Below are 13,480 nucleotides of genomic sequence, written 5' to 3' on the forward strand. Positions count from 1 at the left end.
ATTCTACTGACTGTAAGCAACTTTGCAAGTACATCAAATTATTCTACTAACCCTATCCGTGCGGTAATACTTAACTAATTCTCTACTGAGAGGTAGTTGCCATGTAGGTGCAACAATATTTATAATCAATATGATATCTTAAAGGGTTCGTTCACCCAAAAATGAGAATGTCATTTAATTACTTAGCCCTTCGTTAATCTTCGGAACACAAATTAAGATATTTTTGTTGAAATCCAATGGCTCCGTGAAGCATGCATAGGGAGCAATGACATTTCCTCTCTCACGATCCATAAAGGTACTAAAAACATATTTAAATCAGTTCATGTGAGTACAGTGGTTCAATATTAATATTATAAAGTGACAAGAATATTTTTGGTGCACCAAAAAAAACAAAATTACGACTTATTTAGTGATGGCCGATTTCAAAACACTGCTTCAGGAAGCTTCGGAGCACAAATGAATCAGTGTATCGAATCAGCGGTTCGGAGAGCCAAAGTCACGTGATTTCAGCAGTTTGGCGGTTTGACACACGATTTGAATCATGATTCAATACGCTGATTCATAACACTCCGAAGCTTTATGAAGCAGTGTTTTGAAATCGGCCATCACTATATAAGTCATTTTTGGTTTTTTTGGTACACCAAAAATAGTCTCGTCGCTTTATAATATTAATATTGAACCACTGTACTCACATGAACTGATTTAAATTTGTTTTTAGTACATTAATGGATCTTGAGAGAGGAAATGTCATTGCTGGCTATGCAGGCCTCACTGAGCCATCGGATTTCAACAAAAATATCTTAATTTGTGTTCTGAAGATTAACGAAGGTCTTACGGGTTTGGAACGACATGAGGGTGAGTAATTAATGACAGAATTTTCATTTTTGGGAGAACTAACCCTTTAAGGGGACCATCAAAATAATGTGTAACCAATAATTTTTTTAATAGTTATTATATACATTTATATAATTTAGGGATTGCACAACTAATCATTTTACTAGTCGAAAAAGTAGCAAAAAATAATTGGGCAAATGTTTACCTTGTTGAAATAAGAGATTGCATTAACATATCTGCTAATTTCCACATATTTAAAATGACAATGCAAATTTTTACAGACATTCCCATGAGAAACAATTACTGTCCGAATAGGGCTAAAAACATGCCATATTTTTGTCATATTCTTGACCAAAAGTATAAATGTACAGTACAGTCCAAAAGTTTGGAACCACTAAGATTTTTAATGTTTTTAAAAGAAGTTTCATCTGCTCACCAAGGCTACATTTATTTAATTAAAAATACAGTAAAAAACAGTAATATTGTGAAATATTATTACAATTTAAAATAACTGTGTACTATTTAAATATATTTGACAATGTAATTTATTCCTGTGATGCAAAGCTGAATTTTCAGCATCGTTACTCCAGTCTTCAGTGTCACATGATCCTTCAGAAATCATTCTAATATGCTGATTTGCCGCTCAATAAACATTTATGATTATTTTCAATGTTGAAAACAGTTGTGTACTTTTTTTTTCAGGATTCCTTGATGAATAGAAAGTTCAAAAGAACAGCATTTATCTGAAATACAAAGCTTCTGTAGCATTATACACTACCGTTCAAAAGTTTGGGGTCAGTAAGAATTTTTATTTTTATTTTTTTGAAAAGAAATTAAAGAAATGAATACTTTTATTCAGCAAGGATGCATTAAATCAATCAAAAGTGGCAGTAAAGACATTTATATTGTTACAAAAGATTAGATTTCAGATAAACACTGTTCTTTTGAACTTTCTATTCATCAAATAATCCTGAAAAAAAATATTGTACACATTAAATGTTTCTTGAGCAGCAGATCAGCATATTAGAATGATTTCTGAAGGATCATGTGACACTGAAGACTGGAGTAATGATGCTGAAAATTCAGCTTTGCCATCACAGGAATAAATTACTTTGTGAAATATATTCAAATAGAAAACAGTTATTTTAAATTGTAATAATATTTCACAATATTACTGTTTTTTACTGTATTTTTAATTAAATAAATGTAGCCTTGGTGAGCAGACGAAACTTCTTTTAAAAACATTAAAAATCTTAGTGGTTCCAAACTTTTGGACTGTACTATATATTTTGCATTTTGCAAGAAATTTAAGACCATTAAGGCATACATTATTTAAAAAAACAAAAAAATTGATTTCATGGCTGTAATATAAAAAGAGAGATAAATTATTTAAAAGTTAATGTGTATATTATATATATATATATATATATATATATATATATATATATATATATATATACATACATAAGACATTTGCATACATTATACATTAAGACATTTGCAGGTAATTTCAGTAATGAGAATAATATTTGTAAATAATAGCTGTTTCCATTTTTGTTAATTGCAGCAACTTCTATTGATACTTTGCGCCGATAACCCAGAAAGTGACCATTTTTTTCTCTTGAACACATGGAATGGAAACAAAAATTATTTGTCTTTTTTCCTTTCAATTCGAAATAGGAAATTCTTTTGTGAGATTAGTCAAATAATTTTTCTCTCCTCTCACCTTGCCATGGCCAGCTTTCCCTCTGATAATCTCTGGTGCCATGTACTCTATAGTGCCACAGAATGAGTACGTCCTCTCTTTCTACATGAACAAAGCATATCAGCATGACAACGGTGCACTGGATTACAACACAACATGGATACAACGAGAGAAAAATATAATCTACTATTATTCATTAGTTTTCATTTTCCTACCTCCTCTTCCAGAAACTCCTTACTCAGTCCAAAGTCTGTCAAAACCACATGACCATCACTGTCCAATAGGATGTTCTCCAGCTTAATGTCCCGGTACACAATGCCAAGCTGGAAACACAAAACCAAATAAGGTTTTTAGATCTGTTGACAGTCTTCATAAAAACCACAAATCTCACCATAATCTCTATTGTTGCTAATTATAACTAATTATGTTTCTCCCAAACAATGATTACAAGTTACAAATACAAAATAAAATTGAACAGTATTAATCATATTTAATTAGTTGCATAAGTGAATTTAACTTCACTAACTTACATATATCTGTAAGTGTGTATCTACTATTTATCAATGAAAAAGTGAACAGATGATACTACAGTAGCTAAAAGTACCTTGTGCAGGTGCTCCAGGGCCAGAATAATTTCCCCCACGTAGATCCTCACCTCATCCTCGGAGAAATGATCTCTCTGATACAGGTGCGTAAACATCTCTCCTCCACTCACATAGTCTTCCGAAACAAACACACACTCACAAAATTTTCCAAAAAACATCAATTTACTAAATGACAAATAGCTAGAAACTAGAGGTGGGTGGTATGACCAGTGTCTTACATCATTGGGGATGAGTAACTTTACATCAAAGTAACAGTAGAGTGTTTCACATACATTAACTAGACTGTGACATTAACTACATTCTAATTTGTCCCACCACAGTCTCAAAATTAAATGGAAATTAGGCCTGTTGCAATATTTAAATAACCGATTAATAATTGCGCTCTTTTATATGGCAAAAATGGGAGTCATAGAGCAAAAGAAATAGACCACAACCAATTAAGTTATGTACTATATTCAAAGTCATCTGAAGCCATTCCATAGCTTCATGTGAGGGACAGAAGAATATGTGCATCGTTAAATTTAAGTTCAAGGAAACTCTTCTTCTCGCGTGCCGTTCGGTAAGGACAGTCAGCACGGTAAAACTCTCCAATATGATATTATTCCCATTATAATACTTGATATGTAGATAAAGGGCTGTGGATTTGCATAAAATGACTTTATCTTGCTGGAGTTTATTGCTGTTTCTGAACGACGTCATCATACTGGCTAAAGGATGTCTGTTAGATCGCACAACACAGGGACTATGAATTGGCGTCACACGTACAATAACTGAAATTTAAAAGTGAGAAGAAACATATGATCAATAAACTGTTAGTTGTAGATATACACGGGGATTCTCTTTGTGCTGTGAACGTTTCAATGCGCAGCACAACTGCGAGCTGTGACTCCATATTGCTTCAAACACATAAGGGATGCGCATAAGCGGTTTGTGCTGCTGTTCTGAAGCATTTTATATTATCATGGTTTTGCACACTGAAAAATTATTATTGGCCTATTTGGTTCTGTCGTATCTATCATATCTTGTTGCCCCATTAAAAAGCTGCACAATACATTTTAAATAAATGCCTTTTAATCTTAGATTATTATACATGCATATAATTCTTTACATTCATATATAAATATAAATCTAATATAAATAGTTTTTTTCATTTCATAAGAATACAAATAGTAATTTTAAACTTTTTGTTAACATATTTAGATTTTATAAAATTACTGTGCAACGTTTTTTTTTTTTCAAGAATTAGTCTAGCATACTTTTTGCTGCTGAATTATATAGTCACCTAGTTTTTATTTATTTATTTATTGGTAAGCTTATGATTATATATTTCTATTAAATTGTTGTTTTTCTCTATAATGAAGTAGTGTGTTTAGTGCATTCTGGATTGTTTAACAAATCAAAGAGTGACCATTAGTTCCACAAATACAGATGTATAGATACAGGCCCCCACTAATTATTCTAGAAATAAATATGGTAATCTCTACTTAATATCGCTACATATTTTTAATGGTTTAAATGTACACATGTTTGACCACTTATGAACTATCATTTAGCCTACTATATGTTGTGTACGTGACTAATGTGCCCTACCATCACCAATAAATAAATTACCATTAGAGCACAAAATTGTTTACAAGAGAACAAATTTCTTTATTGATCTAGTCACTTAAATTTTGCTCTCAGAATGCACCAGATTTATGCATTTAAATTTAAAATGTACAAAATTTTCTTCCAGCGGGCATGCCCCGTGACGCCACTAGAGGGCCCGATGTACACCCACCACAGTCTCACAAAATCAGAAAAACAGAACGTGGATCAATATAATGCAAAATAAACAACACTTGGGTTTCATTTAAGTGCGTCGCTGCTTGCAAATGGAATCTTTAGAGGAGACAAGCGGATTGCCATTCAGTTGCACATGCTATGCACGAATACACTGCAGGCTCACTCTCGCTCGTATCCAAGGTAAATCGTCAACACTATCATCCCTTACATGTGTTTTACTGAACTAAATACATCGTAATCGGCACAAACGCATGCGCAGGTTACTTTACTTCCTGAACAAGCGTGCACCCGGGTTTACGTTGCTTTCATATTCACGTGAATATCAATTTTCATCTGATGACCAAACTACATTGAAATTCGCAAATGGAAAAATCAAGTGAGCCCGGAATAATTTAAGAACATTTTTAGCGAAACCATACCGTTGGCAGAAAGCGAACCGTACCCAGACCACCTCCTGAGATGGTCTTGGTTTGGTTCGCTTTAAAGGGGTCTGAGATCGTTTGGAGTGTTCACATATGGGCCAAAAATCGCGCGAACTGCGCTCAGACCCCTGAAAAGGACCAAGCGTGAAAACACCGCGAGTGCAACCAAATTCAGACCACCTCCTTTAGGTAGTCTCGAGTGGTGTGCACCCGGGTCCACATTACCAATTTTTTTTCATGCGAACCGTGCCCCATTCAAAACTAAACTGCCAGTGTGAAAACGCCCTAAGATGATTCATAAAACGTGAACAATAAATCTAGCATCAGTGGAAACACACCTTCAAATTTTATAAGACCTGGAACTGGATGAGTTACATTTAAAGTAGTGCTGTCAAATCGATTTATTTGTGTGTGTGCACATCAGTCAAATTGCACATTAAAGCAGGGTAACATGTTTTTTCGATAACACAGTCCTGTGCTTACCTAGTATGAGATGCAGTTTGGTTTGCGTCTGAAAGGCGTAATGGAGGGTGACCAGAAAGGGTGACTGGCGAATGTGTTCCAGCACCTGTCGCTCTGTTCTAGTGTGCTCAGCAGTCTTTGCCTTCTGAACAATAGCTGCTTTCTTCAGAACCTACAGGGGGAAAGATCAGAAAATAATTTCACATTAAGAATGAGATGAATAACATTTGAACCAGTGTTATTATTTGAGGGTCCGTTTACACGACACCGTTTTAAAAACGTAAAAAAGTTTTGGGGGCCTGAAAATGGTTTTAAAAGTGCACGTTTTTGAAAATGATACCGTTATTGTCTCAGTGAAAACTACAAAACGCAAATTTGTAAAAACTGTGACCTCATGCTTATTGCGAGTTCGGTCTACAGGAGCGTAGTGTTTTTTTTAAAAAATGAAATCGCCATCTACTGGACTGGCAGCAGAATACAGCGTTTTTAAGTTTTCGCAGATCCGTGTGAACGGGGATCATTTTGACAACGTTGTCCATCTGTGCGCATAAAGTTAAAAGAAAAACTTTTCTGTTTTTAGCACATGGTTGTCATGTAAACGTACCCTTAGTATAATTGATACAGTATTATATTTTTTGTTAATATTTTTAATTAGTTTTTTGCATACATTTTTTATTTTAATTTTTGTTAAATGTTAAGTAATTTTCCTGTTTTTGTCATTTTTATTAGTTGTTGTAATTTTTAAATTTAGTTGTTAGTTTTAGTTATTTTTGTATTTCAAGAAACAAAAATGAGAAATGTTACCTATGCAACTATTAATAAATTAAGTAATAAAATTAAAGTAGTAAAGTAACAATGAATACGTTTTTTTATATTTTATTTTATTTCAGTTCATGTTTATTTCAAAGAATAAAAATGTTTTTGTATGGTTTTAGTTCATGAGATTAACCCTGTGAAGAACACTAATGAAAAATAGTGATTTCATCAAAATCTGCTGTGACAGTCAACAGATGAGAGCTGTATAATCTAACATAACGGGCAATAATGTTCTAGTAGAGTATTTATTTCTATGATGTTTGAATTATTTAAAGATAACTGTATTTTTAAAAAGAATGCCCCTTAATAAAAAATATAATTCCTAAACCTATTGAGCAGATTATAACATTTTAAAGCATATTTTTGTTTGTTTTTACTATCTGAAGGACAAGCAAAAAGTCATGTGTGATAATGGAGAGTACAAACCTTCATGGCGTAGAGTTTGTCTTTATCATGGCCGCTGATTTTTCTGACCAGGAATACTTTCCCGTATGCTGATAAAGAGAAGGAAAAGCAGAGATGTAGCTATTTAAAGGGATATCTCAACCACTGTGTATTAAGCAAAACCTATGCTTTTGAGTAATTTCTGCACTCAAACCACTCAAACAAACGTTTGAAATGCCCCACGGTGTTTACACTTCATGCCAATCTGGTTTAATTACAGTTGCATCTGTCAATTAGACTGTGATAGAAAAATATATTACGAATTATACAAATACTACTTAAATGCTTCCTGTAATTCCTATGTTGCTAATAAGACAGCAGATGCACAAGGTGTTTGGGCGTATGCTAGGTCTGATTACGGGTCTGGAGTCTCTGGTTGATTATTACCCTGAATGACTGGAAAGAAGTATTTGGCTCATTTGCAGTAAAAAGATAAAAGCGGGGGAGATAAAACTGAATTTTAACAAATATTTTGCTGCTTATTGGTGTATAAAATGTGTTAGATCTACTCCATAATTATAATCTCATGGCCATCATTCATAACTTTCTTTCATAATCACTTAAAACAATTTTGTCTGAGTATAAACATTCCCAATGACCTTTACGGGATGGACAAACCAGTTACGGGACAGGACAGTACAGTGCAGCGCTCTCACCTCCGGTGCCAAGCACTTTGAGAAGTTCAAAGTTCTCCATGCCAACTTTCTCAGTGTATCCTGTGAGGTTTGCTGGGAAGAGACAAACAGCGAATTTACACAACAAATCTTGCTAAACCCTTTAAATCCCCCCCACACACAGGTTTTTCTTAAAAAAAAAAACAAACAAAAAAACAGAGTTAGAATAGAGTGCAACAGTCTGGTTCCAGAAGTAAAAACTCCATTCATTTTCTCCATAGGAAAATTGATTTTTAACAATAACTTATAAACCTTTAAAGACACCTTTACTGCGAGCTACGAGGCTGTTAATTGATATTATTTGCTTCTGTTGAAGCCATCAACCTGCATTATTTCAACTTAGTTTTAAAATAATCGCGTTTCATAGTGGAATTCATGGTGAAAAACTACATTACCCATGATGCTGTACAAAAATTCCACCAATCAGAGTTGAAACAAGAAAAAACATGTCAAAATATCTCCTTAGCCCCACCCATTTCCATGCAACACACATATATACATATATATATATATATATATATATATATATATATATATATATGTATAATAATCAATTTTTAAATGCGTAGTTTCATATTTCTCCATCGTTTTTATTCGGATTATGCTTTTTGCAATGCTTCATGGGATTGTAGTTTTGTCCGATTTTCAAATACTTTTTAGCTTCCAATCAAAGTTAGAATTTGTTATGATTCACATCGTAACTGGTTGGTTTGGTTCATGACTTATAACGTTTTAACAAAGACTATTTTGAAATCCCTATGGGAGGAATGTATGGAAAAGATACTTCCGGAACGAACGCACTGAAAAAGTGGGCGGGCACTGTTGCACTGTATTGCAAGGAAATAAGGAAAATCAGGCAATAAAATGTCCAAAATACAACATTAGTGACATTAGAAAAGAACACTTTAATATTTTACTTTTAAAAACTGGCACAGAAAAAGAGAACAGTTAGAACTGGAAAAAATAATCTGATACTGATAATTAAAAACAGTACTGACCTATTCAAAACAATTATAATGCCACTTAAAGGGTTAGTTCACCCAAAAATTAAAATTCTGTCATTAATTTCTCACCCTCATGTCGTTCCAAACACAAATGAAGATCTTTTTAATGAAATCTGAGAGCTTTCTGTCCCTCCATTGACAGACTACGCAACTACCACTTTCAAGCCCCAGAAAGGTAGTAAAGACATCATTAAAGTAATCCATGTGACTCCAGTGGTTAAACCTCAATTTTATGAAGCGACACGAGTGCTTTGTTTGCACAAAAAAACAATTTATCACTTCATTTACAAAATATTAACCTCCAACACACTTTCATGTAACAACGTCTGCTCTCGCATCAACACAACACACGTGTCGTGGTGCTCTCATGAACGTGTGTTGGAGGTTAATATTTTGTAAATAAAGTGGTAAATGATTGTGTTGCTTCATAAAATTGAGGTTGAACCACTGAAGTCACATGAATTACGTTAAAGGGTTAGTTCACCCAAAAATTAAAATAATGTAATTTATTACTCACCCTCATGCTGTTCCACACCCTTAAGACATTCGTTAATCTTCAGAACACAAATTAAGATATTTTTGTTGAAATCCGATGGCTCAGTGAGGCCTCCATAGCCAGCAATGACATTTCCTCTTTCAAGATCCATTAATGTACTAAAAACATATTTAAATCAGTTCATGTGAGTACAGTGGTTCAATATTAATATTATAAAGCGATGAGAATATTTTTGGTGTGCCAAAAAAACAAAATAACGACTTATATAGTGAGGGCCGATTTCAAAACACTGCTTCAGGAAGCATAGGAGCATAATGAATCAGCGTGTCGAATCAGCTGTTCGGAGCGCCAAAGTCACGTGATTTCAGCAGTTTGGCGGATTGACACGTGATCCGACACGGAAGACTCATACCGCTCCAAAGCTTCATGAAGCAGTGTTTTGAAATCGGCCATCACTAAATAAGTCGTTATTTTGTTTTTTTGGCGCACCAAAAATATTCTCATCGCTTTATAATATTAATATTGAACCACTGTACTCACATGAACTGATTTAAATATGTTTTTAGTACATTAATGGATCTTGAGAGAGGAAATGTCATTGCTGGCTATGCAGGCCTCACTGAGTCATTGGATTTCAACAAAAATATCTTAATTTGCGTTCTGAAGATAAACAAAGGTCTTAAGGGTGTGGAACGGCATGAAGGTGAGTAATAAATGACAGAATTTTCATTTTTGGGTGAACTAACCATTTAGCACAACATCAGTTTTTACACCCATTACAGTTTTACACTGATTAAATAGTTTCCAAAATTACAATGTTTCTGAAGTACCATTTAAATTCCATGGTACTTCAATGTGGTATTGTTTCAGTGCCAAGATATTACCACAATTCTTATATAAATATATATATATATATATATATATATATATATATATATATATATATATATATATATATATATATATATATATATAAAACACAATACACTATTTTAGGGTAATAAATACAGAGAAATAATAGGCTCACACACAAAAAAACTTTACAATGGTTTTAAGAAATGCTTATTATATTAAACGGAATTCATTGGAGATTCATGCAAATATCATAACATATGAATAAGGTTATCACTTCTTGTAAAACACAGCAGGTTAAATCAGTCAAGTCTCGTGAGTGAGGATGCATCACCTACCATTAGTGATCTCGAGTTTAACAGTGCAAACTTTACGGGTTTCTCGGTCGGAGTCCTCGCCACTGCCACTACTATCCCCTGACATGATGCCTCTGACTTCTACAGTATTTGATCAGTAAAGTGACTTTGACAGCCCGCTCTTCCAATGCACAAACATCTATATTATTTACAGCAAAAGTCGACGGATTTCTGTTATAAAGCGAAAGTTTGTAATTTATGACAGGGTGAATGACATGTTTTTGTTTTTGTTATTATCTCAGCTCACAAATCCCTTTGACATCCTGCCGTGAACACTAATCTTCATGCACGACCTAAATATTAATCTCCACTTTTGATAGGCGCGTGCACGGCCATATACTATATCCAAAACAAGGCGACGATACACGGTATTTACAACACTTGAGCTGCAGTTAATTGATTATTTGGTGGGCCATAAATGGCTGTTATTTCCGTATTTCCAACTTCGACACAACTGTCGTGAGGTCGTCTGCAACCGCAGTGAAGATCGAGTCCATCAAGTGCGAGTGTTCACATTTCAGCTGATCTCGTTATCGCTGTTTTACCTTAAACACACATCAAAAAAGCGATATTTGCTCCGCTAACGAGTTATACCCTGATAGCGTACGTGCTAACCATGACAGATCACGTTAAAATGTCCTTAACAGCGGATTCGGTAAGGCTGAACGGGCGGATTTAAGTCCTTTGAACCTTCCTTTCGAGTGCAGTTATGCCTGACTCGCGTGAAAATAAGCGTTTGTTGTGGAAAGATAAAATTAATTGAAAGATAAATGCATGGAAGAAAGTGTAGTAAGGATCATTTCAGCTACGGAAGCCGAAGTAGTGCTGTACGATTCGCGAACCAATTGTTGTATTGATCCGGTTCTTTTTATTGATTTGGTCGAACCGATTCACCTCTTAATTCACTCGAATTGTGAACTTGACCGTGTTCATTTAGTTTAAAAATGTGTGAGGTGAGGGTGGAAACATCAAAAGAGATCCGCTGAATTTATTTCGCTACAAAAACATGACGTGAACGCAGAAGGGAACACTTCTGAGCGATGATTCGAACGAATTGACTAATCACTTTCCGAACTGATTCATTTAAATGAGCCGTTCGAACGAACCGATTCGCTGAAATGATTCTGACTTTTCGACGGCAAGTGCCGCTATTGGAATCGGTTTCAGAGATGTGGTTGGGTGGGTTGGTTCTCTGTGTAGGTGGCGAAAGAGAAAAGCTGGTGCAATACAACTTGCCAACTCCCGTGCTAAAGGACAGCCTCTCCCACTAACGACAACAGGGCTTTTATCTTGCACACCCTTTTTTGGATCTCTAATGTTTAATTCTAGCTATGTCATGTGTAAGGTCGATTTCGAGTTGTTATCATTTAGATTACATTTAGTTTAGATTAAGCTTGTTATTGCTGACAGACGAGAGAGATTTACAAAAATGCTTAATACTTATAACTTAAACACTAGGTATATTGACACACTATATGGGGTAAGTTGTCACAAAGGAAACTTGACTAGTTCAAAACTATCTAAACAATTCTTTAAATATATTATAGGCTATTTGAAAAACATTAACACATGAATAAAGTGCATTTTAAAATATATCAAACTGTAATAGCTAATACTTCACAAAATTACTGTTTTAAACTATTGTGATCAAATGCTTGCAGCCAGTGTTGGGTAAGTTAAAAAGTACTAGCTACTAATTACATCTTCAACAGTGTAATTAGATTACTGTACTAATTACTCACTTTAATTACTTTCTAAGTCCCATATCAACCTCGACCAGTTGAACAATACAAGGACAGACACAAAACTGTCCTTGTCCTTTTGATTCTTTCAAATAAACAATATATAATTGCATAAATTATTCTAGAACTGTGAAGTGTGTAAAAGAAGGTTACATTAAAAACATACATTGTAACATTAAAATTTGTTACAAAAGTTATATATTATGACCACCTTCCTAATATTGTGTTGGTCCCCCTTTTGCTGCTAAAACAGCCCTAACCCGTCAAGGCATGGACTCCTCTAGACCCCTGAAGGTGTGCTGTGGTATCTGACACCAAGATGTTAGCAGCAGATCCTTTAAGTCCTGTAAATTGTGAGGTGGATCCTCCATGGATCGGACTTGTTTGTTCAGCACATCCCACAGATGCTCCATTGGATTGAGGTCTGGGGAATTTGGAGGCCAAGTCAACACCTCAAACTCATTGTTGTGCTCCTCAAACCATTCCTGAACCATTTTTGCTTTGTGTCAGGACATTATCCTGCTGAAAGAGGCCACAGCCACCAGGGAATACCGTTTCCATGAAAGGGTGTACATGGTCTGCAACAATGCTTAGGTAGGTGGTACGTGTCAAAGTAACATCCACATGGATGGCAGGACCCAAGGTTTCCCAGCAGAACATTGCCCAAAGCTTGCCTTCTTCCCATAGTGCATCCTGGTGCCATGTGTTCCCCAGGTAAGAGACGCACACGCACCCGGCCATCCACGTGATGTAAAAGAAAACGTGATTCCTCAGACCAGGCCACTTTCTTCCATTGCTCCGTGGTCCAGTTCTGATGCTCACGTGTCACTGTTGGCTCTTTCGGCGGTGGACAGGGGTCAGCATGGGCATCCTGACTGGTCTGCAGCTATGCAGCTCCATACGCAACAAACTGATGCACTGTGTATTCTGACACCTTTCTATCAGAACCAGCATTAACTTCTTGAGCAATTTGAGCTACAGTAGCTCATCTGTTGAATCGGACCACACGGGTCAGCCTTCGCTCTCCACGTGCATCAATGAGTCTTGGCCACCCATGACCCTGTCGCCGGTTCACCACTGTTCCTTCCTTGGAGCACTTTTGATAGATACTGCAGTTTTGAAGATGCTCTGATCCAGTCGTCTAGCCATCACAGTTTGGTCCTTGTCAAACTCACTCAAATCCTTACGCTTGCCCATTTTTCCTGCTTCTAACACATCAACTTTGAGGACAAAATGTTCACTTGCTGCCTAATATATCCCACAAATAACAGGTGCCGTGATGA

The 13,480-nt window shown here is 35.3% G+C and overlaps 1 protein-coding gene across 1 annotated transcript in view; it reads right to left on the minus strand.

Moving 5' to 3' along the window:
• Positions 1-11,293, minus strand: part of rps6ka4 (ribosomal protein S6 kinase, polypeptide 4) — a 31,896-nt gene extending 20,603 nt beyond the window's left edge. Inside the window, exons 1-7 of the mRNA XM_048189680.1 lie at positions 10,438-11,293; positions 7,730-7,801; positions 7,056-7,123; positions 5,835-5,985; positions 3,144-3,259; positions 2,755-2,862; positions 2,561-2,641 (exon numbers count right to left, since the gene is read on the minus strand). Of these exons, the coding sequence (XP_048045637.1) occupies positions 2,561-2,641; positions 2,755-2,862; positions 3,144-3,259; positions 5,835-5,985; positions 7,056-7,123; positions 7,730-7,801; positions 10,438-10,522 (681 nt within the window). The 5' untranslated portion in view covers positions 10,523-11,293. The remainder of the gene's footprint in view (positions 1-2,560; positions 2,642-2,754; positions 2,863-3,143; positions 3,260-5,834; positions 5,986-7,055; positions 7,124-7,729; positions 7,802-10,437) is intronic.
• Positions 11,294-13,480: the final 2,187 nt, after the last annotated feature.

The sequence above is a fragment of the Megalobrama amblycephala genome, linkage group LG4 (genome assembly GCF_018812025.1).
Source record: "Megalobrama amblycephala isolate DHTTF-2021 linkage group LG4, ASM1881202v1, whole genome shotgun sequence".
NCBI classification, from domain to species: domain Eukaryota; kingdom Metazoa; phylum Chordata; class Actinopteri; order Cypriniformes; family Xenocyprididae; genus Megalobrama; species Megalobrama amblycephala.